Source organism: Parasteatoda tepidariorum, chromosome 11 (assembly GCF_982258835.1).
Source record: "Parasteatoda tepidariorum strain Cologne lab strain chromosome 11, Ptep-v5.0, whole genome shotgun sequence".
Lineage (NCBI taxonomy): Eukaryota > Metazoa > Arthropoda > Arachnida > Araneae > Theridiidae > Parasteatoda > Parasteatoda tepidariorum.
Window position 1 is genome coordinate 8,808,855 of NC_141765.1, and position 8,217 is coordinate 8,817,071.

At 33.2% G+C, this 8,217-nt stretch overlaps 2 protein-coding genes across 2 annotated transcripts; both read left to right on the plus strand.

Annotated features, from left to right (window-relative positions):
* Positions 1-682: 682 nt before the first annotated feature.
* Positions 683-1,480, plus strand: LOC147801224 (uncharacterized). Its single transcript, XM_087154439.1, has one exon. The coding sequence runs from the start codon at positions 683-685 to the stop codon at positions 1,478-1,480; it is 798 nt and encodes a 265-aa protein (XP_087010565.1).
* Positions 1,481-2,271: 791 nt separating this feature from the next.
* Positions 2,272-7,426, plus strand: LOC147801225 (uncharacterized). Its single transcript, XM_087154440.1, has 5 exons — positions 2,272-2,445; positions 2,488-3,626; positions 3,837-4,462; positions 4,586-4,707; positions 7,295-7,426. Exons 1-5 carry the CDS (start codon positions 2,272-2,274, stop codon positions 7,424-7,426), a joined length of 2,193 nt encoding a protein of 730 aa, XP_087010566.1.
* The last annotated feature ends 791 nt before the right edge of the window (positions 7,427-8,217 follow it).

Here is an 8,217-nt window from a genome sequence, read left to right on the forward strand (position 1 = left end):
TTTAAAATGCATTTTCTGTTCTAAAAATCATATGAGTCACGATTGCTTGTTAAATGTGTTTGAGAAGAAAAAAGCTTTAATGTCTAAGGGCTTATGTTTTATATGTTTTCAAAATCATTTAAGCAAATTTTGTGATAGGAATTATCAAAAATGCAAACAGTGTAATTCTTCTCATAACTCTTTGATTTGTAATGGGAACGAACATAATGAAAGAAAAAATGTTTCGGCGCCAGCGGTTGACGCCGTGCAAGGGGGGAAAGGGGGAATCCCAGAAACTCAAAATGCTATATCGTCTATGATTTCTCTTTCTTCTAAACAAAATAAAACAAAGAGGAGCGCTTCTAATTCGATCTTATTGCAAACTTTTTCGGCGGAAAGCAAAACAAAACAAGGAGTTAATATTCAATTGCGTTGTATGTTAGACGGAGGGGCGAATAAATCTTTCGTTTTAAGAGAAATAGCTGAGTCATTAAATTTAGAAGTGATTAATAAAGAATCATTAATTATTTATACATTCGGAAATGAAATCGCAGAAAAGCGCACATATGATGTGGTCGAATTAACCTTACAAAGTATAAAAAATTCAAATCGAAAGATAAAAATACAAGCGGTGGTAATCGACTCGATTACTTCGGCACAAATTAAAATTCCGTCACAATGGGTTAGAAATATTGCTATAGAAATGGGGATTGAATTAGCTGATGTTAGTACCTCCAATAAAATACATGTTTTAATTGGTTCGGATTACATATCACAAATTTTAGGTGAAAGGAACGTAAGAATTAGTAAAAGATTGATCGCAGTGGATAGTATTTTTGGAGCTTTACTACAAGGACAGGATAAAGAATCCAATTCACCGGAGGTGCCAGTCAATCATTTATTTGTTGAAAATGAAGAATTAGATTGTGATAGGATTAAGAATTTGTGGTCATTGGAAGCAATCGGGATAAATGCAGATAAAGAACTATCTCCGTCAGATAAAGAAATTTTGGAATCGTTTGAACAAAATACGACATATTCAAATAAAAGATACGAAACTCGATTATTATGGAGGGCGGATAATAGAGAATTGAATAGTAATTATGAAATTGCAAAACGTCGTTTATTTAGTTTAAACAAAACATTCGAGAGAAATAAGGGATTATATTTAAAATACGATGAGATCATAAATGAGCACGTAAGGGAAGGAATTGTTGAAAGGGTAGAAATGGATTTAGATAAAAATATAAATACAGGTTATTTTCTCCCACATCACGCTGTAGTACGCGAACAAAAGGACAGTACAAAGGTTAGGGTAGTCTTCGATGGATCTTCAAAGGGTAAAGGGGAATTGTCATTAAACGATTGTTTAGATTGCGGTCCAAACTTAAACCCAGATTTACTAAAAATTATTTTGAGGTTCAGATTGCACAAAATTGCAATTTGCGCTGACATTCAGCGTGCATATTTGGAAGTAGGGATCGCAGAACAAGATAGATAATTTTTAAAATTTTTGTGGATAAAAGAAAAGGGTCCTAATCTCGATCTCAGCAATCACAATATCCAAACTCTTCGATACAAAAGGGTTACATTTGGAGTTAAGTGTAGTTCATTTTTGTTGTCAGCAACAATAAGATTACACATAGAGAAATATCGCAAAGACTATGGTGAAGCGTGTGAAATGCTCCATGAACTCTATCAGGGTGCGTAGCCAAATCTTTGAATCAAAAATAAGCCCTTTTTAAAAACTTTTCAAGCACTTTACAAAAATTTTTAAGCACTCAAAAAATTCATATTCAAGCAATGATATTATTGAAAAACAAAAACTTTTTATAAACAGTTTTAGCGTTTAAAAAAAAAAAAAAAAAAAACTCAGAACAAAAGTACCCTTATCCCCTACGCCAAAAAAAAGTGTTAGAAGTAAAATAAAATAAACAAGAACAAAATTAAAATACATTAAAAAGAAAAACATTTCATAAGGATCTGATATTCTTTATCCGAATTGGAGCTCTCGGGTTACGGTTTAAAGTGTGCGCGCATGCACAAGTCATAACGTGGGTACGACATGAAGTCCGCATGAATGATTACGTAGCAAACTCCCCATTTTTCGTGAAATGCATGGGATCCACCAGATATCACTGAAGGGAGAAGAAAAAAAATTTCGGAAAAAAAGCACTTTTTTAAAACGCCAGCTGAAAAAAGCACCTTTAAAAGCTTTTAAAAACGAAATCCCCAAAAAAGCACCTTTAAGTACTTTTTACAAACGCTACGCACCCTGTCTATGTAGATGATATGATCGACGGAACTTCTGACGTGCAGGATGCCCTTCGTTTGAGTAAGGAGATGATATTTATTCTTGGACAAGCTAGCATGAATCTACGTAGATGGACAACAAATTCTCCGATTCTTAGCGAAGCATGGAAACAAGCTTTTATAGATTGCCGAGAAACATCTCAAGAACTAGGCGTACCTTTAAAGATTTTGGGACTTATCTGGAACAATGTTTAGGACAACATTAGATTCGACATTCGACAGTTTGAAAAACTGAGATTGTGCAAGGCGATAACTAAACGAATTATCTTGGCAGCAGGCGGTATGCTTTTTGATCCCATTGGACTAATGAACCCCTTCAGTATTAGAATAAAGCTTTTGTTACAACAGATTTGGGAAAAAGGCATTTCATGGGATGAGTGTATTCCCACTGAAATAAATGACACATTTATTGATTGGTATAACGAATTAAAGATAATTCGAAACTTGGAAATACCTAGGCAATATTTCGAAGAACTGGATTGGGAGTCATTAGAGATTCATATTTTTTCCGATGCAAGTCCTAAATGTTATGGAGCTGTAGCTTATTTCCGGATGAACAATATTACGAGCTTTATAATGTCTAAATCTCGCCTAGCCCCTTTAAAGAAGCTTACTTTACCGAGGTTAGAGCTGATGGGAGCATTAATTTCCGCAAGAATTGGAAGTTATCTTAAAGACACTTTCTCTAAGTTAAATGAGAAAAGAATATTTTACTGGACAGATTCTACAATTTGCCTACACTGGATCAAGGGACAATCCGATGATTGGAAGCAGTTTGTTAGAAACAGAGTGATAGAAATAAAGGAAAAAACCAATCCGGATCATTGGCATCATTGTAGCGGAAAAGATAACCCTGCAGATAAACTTACACGAGGAATGAATGCACAAGCTCTTTTAAACGATACTGTTTGGTTATCGGGACCTCCATGGCTAAAAGAAAGGAATATCCCATACGATGAAAGCGCCTCTTGTCCTGACTTGCATAACGTTATAGGAGAGAGACAAAAAGTTGTAACTTTACATTTAAAAACTGTATCTATTCAGCCGTTACTGAATCTTGATAATTATAGTGACCTAAACAAAGTTTTCAGAATTACAGGGTACATATTTCGTTTCATTCATAACTGTAAGACAGCACACGAAAAGAGAATAGGAGCAATCACAGCGAGTGAACTAACCAACGCTGAAACTTACTGGATTAAAGTTGTGCAACGAATTGAATTTGAAAGGGAATACCTGGATTTAAAAAACAATAGTCCCATACATCCAAATTCGAAATTATACGATTTAAATCCAATTTTGTCAGCTGATGATTTAATAGCCTTAAAAGGAAGGTTACAAAATTCAGATTTCGATGTTCAATCAAAGCACCCAATTATCATCCCAAATAAGACAAAATTTACAGAACTCTTAATATTTAAAGAACATAAAAACTTGTGTCACTCTGGTGTTTCGGATACACTTACACAATTGAGAGAACGATTTTGGATAATCCGAGGGAGGCAAGCTGTAAAAACTTGTTTGAATAAGTGCTTTAAGTGTAGACGATTTAAAGTTAAACATGGAATTCAGGTAGTTGCTCCATTACCTACAAATAGAACTTGTGAAGCCAACCCATTTGAAGTTGTAGGCATCGACTTTGCTGGTCCGGTGTACTCAAAGGATCATGATAAAAATTACATCGCATTATTTACATATGCTGTAACGCGAGCAGTACACCTAGAAGTTGTGTCGAATTTAAGTACAGAACATTTTCTTTTGTCATTCAGACGATTTATCTCCAGAAGAGGCATTTGCCGGATTGTAAATTCTGATAATGCTTTAACTTTTAAAAGTGCTGACATTGAACTCAAAAGACTATACATGAACATTAATGAACTCGAAGTTCAGAACTATTTTAGCAAAAGGGGTATAGAGTGGCAGTACATTGTTGAACGTGCTGCATGGTGGGGAGGATACTGGGAGAGAATGGTTCGAATAACAAAAATCGCATTAAAGAAAATTTTAGGGAAATCATTTGTTTCATTTGAAGAATTGCAAACTATTTTGGCAGAAATTGAAGCTATAATTAATTCGCGTCCATTAACGTATGTTTATAATGAACCATTCCCTCTCACTCCTGCTAACTTTTTAACTGGAAGAAGATTAACAGCTTTACCTAATTGGTCAGGTAATGCAAATTTTGAATTATTTAAAGGTAAAAGGGATTTGATAAAAAGATTTTTGTATAGGGAAAAGATTCTAAATAATTTTTGGAAAAGATGGAAAAAGGAATATCTTCTTCTGTTAAAAGGTGCAAATTTCAACAAACATGTAAATGTAAATGATATAGTTTTAATAGGTGACGAGAAAATGCCAAGACAACTTTGGAAATTAGGAAGAATTCTTGAATGCCACAAGGGTCGAGATGGCAAGGTAAGATCAGTCTCTGTGAAAACGTCTTCAGGGGTCATAAAACGCCCAGTACAGTTATTGTATAATTTAGAAATTGCATCAAATGAGTGAGTAACAAATTACAAGTTGATTATGAATAAGTGGCTGTTTTTATTCTAATTCGAATTTATGTTTTTTTTTTTGCTGATATTGTTTTCATAAATTTTTGTATGATTCATTATTTATGTCGTGAATTGTTAATTTGGTAGTTTAATGTAGAATTAGTATTAGTATAATTTTAAATTCTATTTGTAAATTGTTTTTGAACTCTCTTTCGGGGCGGGAGGATGTGGCAACTCAAGCCACGAATAAGGTTAAATCCCCACAAAAGGGATCTCTACTAGGCTTCTTCCCTAACCGAGGGAAAATTCAATTCAGAATGAATCTTGAACTGGCGAGATCAACATCTCGTGGAATCGGAAAAATCCGATTTGAATGTATAATGCATAATCAGGAAAATTTTATGTTTATTTGTGTTTATGTTTAGTGTTCCTATTGTTCTGTTTAATAAAAAATATAAAAAGGAAAAATTTGGAAAATCATTATAATTACGGACAGGCTATTACTATTGAATAACGCAACCAACAGGCTTGATTGATAAATAAATATTACAAGGGAATAGGGAATTTAATAGCATTTTTAATTAGCCATGGGTAGAAACATTTGCAATATATTTGTAAAATGTTGCTGCGGTCATCGTTTTATTTCATGAATCGCTTTTTCCAATGAAATATTTAGCAGGGACTGATTCTGTTATATCTCAAAGAATTCTTCAGTAATTCTTTTCTGACGTTATTCAAGCCTGACTCCGCAGACAGGCTTGAGAATCAGTCTTGAGAATGGGTGATTATATTTGAACGCTCGAAACATGTCGACTTTTACTTCCCTCTTCATATTCTAATGCACATTCGCAAGGTTTTCCTTAATTTACGATATTTCTTTTTTCTATAACTCAAGGAATTGCTGAATGCTTAATGGCATTTTAAAAACATTGAAATATGTTATGTTTAAGAATAAGATATCGAAATATACGATAAAAGCCAGTTGAGTTTTTATTGTCAATTATACTGTTTTACATTTGGTTCTTGATCATTATTTTGATAAGGATTTTACACTCGTTAAAGTAAACATATGCATTTTAATATTTTAACAGGATTCATGTGGTCTTTAAAACCGTAAGAGCATCAATATTGTAAAAGTTATATTTAACTTAAAAATTAAAATTTTGAGACCAGATACTTTGAGTTAATGAAATTAAATATTTTAACTTCTAAGTTTTTGTGCCCCCATTTCAGTATCTTAAGGACCTTACGAGCTCTGTTTAAAAAGAGAGTATCAGATATATATAAGAAAACGAAAATAATCATAGTAGCAATATTTGGTGGTAAATGTAGCTCATCGTAATTGAAGAATATGCTGTGTGACATTTTATGGTGAATTTGCGAACGTAAGTTTTGGAATGTATCGAAACATGACTATGCTATTTGCTAATCATCTTTATCCAAAGAAAACCATGTAAAACCAGCAATTCCTTGAGTTATAGAAAAAAGAAATATCGTAAATTATAGAAAACCTTGTTAATGTGCATTAGAATTACTATACAATCTACATTTAATTTTCAAGCACTTTTTTTCTTTCTAACTTTCTTGCCTAGAAGACTCGATTAAAGCTGTAAAAATTATTATCCCTAAAATTTTGTATATAGCTATAATAAGTTATGTTAATTTGATTTTAGTATGAGATCCTCGAATAAATATAGCAAAAGCAGTATAATCTAAATAATATCAGATAAAAAATTCAAGGATTTAAATTCTAAAAACTTAGAAAATCATAAATAATTTATAAATCGATTCAAATTTTCTTTTCAAAGAGGATTAAAAAAAATTTTTTTTTTGCTTTTTGGACAGAAATCAGCTTAAAAATTGTCTATTGCCTAGAAACTACGAGATATTTTCCATTAACAATTAATTAAACCTCTCCGAGCAATCACAAAACATTATTTCAATTTTTTTACAGTCAGGGATTGGTTGCCTAGCAACCTAGTAAAATTAAGCATTCCTCTTTTGAATTAGTCAATGGGTTATCTTAAAATATCCATTAGCGCAGGCGACTTTTTTGGCGGTTTTCTGGACTATCGCCAAATATATTAACCTTTATTGCGACCCAATTTACCACCCAATTTTTTTAAAATTTTGTCTACCCCCCCCCCCCTAATTTAAGTGTCTAGATTTCAAATATGTAAAAAAAATATATGTTTATTCAGAGAAAGTACGTTTTTGTGTCTGATTTCGTAACTTAATTAATAGTTAGCACTAATTAATTAGCATATTTGAGGTCACCCCCCAGAAACCATTAAGATTGACACTTAGTTCGTGAAAATCCGATCATTAGAACGAAAGTTATTCAGGGTGATAAGATTTTTTTTTTTTTTTTTTTTTTTTTGCGGACTGTACATGCTTGAACCATTTGCTGGGGTTGTCAAGGGATAACTTGAAATTTTTCCACCTGTCCATTCCCTCGAGGTTGACCTGTAGTGATCGTGACATGATCAATTTGTTCGTCTTCACAGTACTTCTTGAATTCTATTGAGGTGAATGCGGATCCTTTATCTGAGATGATTCTTCTTGGATTTCCAAAAGTAATTTGTTGCAGTTGTAGTTTATCCAAGGCATCTTTGGCTGATGTTGATTTAACTGGATAAATACAGAAAAATTTGGTGAAAGCATCTACGACGGTGTAAATGTATTTGTAATTCTTATTTGTACTGGGTAGGGGTTCAAGAAAGTCTATGTGGTATGTATCTAGAGGAATGTCTCCTTTTGGGATGGGATGCACGAAACCTTCTTATTTTCCTACTTTACGTGATGAAAGTATACATAGAATGCAATTGGAAATTACGTTTTCAACAGTCTTTCTTATATTTGGGAACCAAAATTGTTGTTTAACCATGTCTTCTGTCTTGTTGATACCAAAATGGCCTTTGCTGTGTTGTAGTTGAACTATTTGTTTTTGCATATCTTGAGGTATGACTAAGAGTTCTTGATTGGTGACTACTCTGTATAGGATGTTGTTTTTGTACTTGTAGTCTGTAGTTGGAGAGTGTTCGATTAGTTGTCTTATGCCTTGTGTGTATTCATCTTTGGCTTGGGCATGGCAGATTTTCTGGGATGTTTCGTCAACTTGGATTGTCATGACAGGATATCGGCTAAGAGCGTCGACATGCTTCATCTGTTTTTTAGGTCTGTGTATTATTTCGTAGTCGAAATCTTCTAGTAACATTGCCCATCTAGCAATTTTAGGTGGCAGTTCTTTTTTTGACATATTCTTTTGGAAAGCTTGGCAATCTGTGAAAATTTTGAACTTGATGTCTACGAGGTAATGACGAAATTTTTTAAGTGCTTGCACTATAGCTAAAACTTCTAATTCGTATGATGAATATTTTTCTTCTCGTGGGGATGTCTTGCGGCTCATATAATGAATGGGATGTAGGAT

Bases quoted from the DNA above. Each gene is read 5' to 3' on its own strand.
- LOC147801225 (XM_087154440.1), top strand. From the start codon at position 2,272: ATGATCGACGGAACTTCTGACGTGCAGGATGCCCTTCGTTTGAGTAAG. The intron at 2,446-2,487 runs GTACCTTTAAAG...AACAATGTTTAG, and splicing joins AAACATCTCAAGAACTAGGC to GACAACATTAGATTCGACAT. The intron at 3,627-3,836 runs GTTACAAAATTC...CTTTAAGTGTAG, and splicing joins TTAATAGCCTTAAAAGGAAG to ACGATTTAAAGTTAAACATG.
- LOC147801224 (XM_087154439.1), top strand. From the start codon at position 683: ATGGGGATTGAATTAGCTGATGTTAGTACCTCCAATAAAATACATGTT.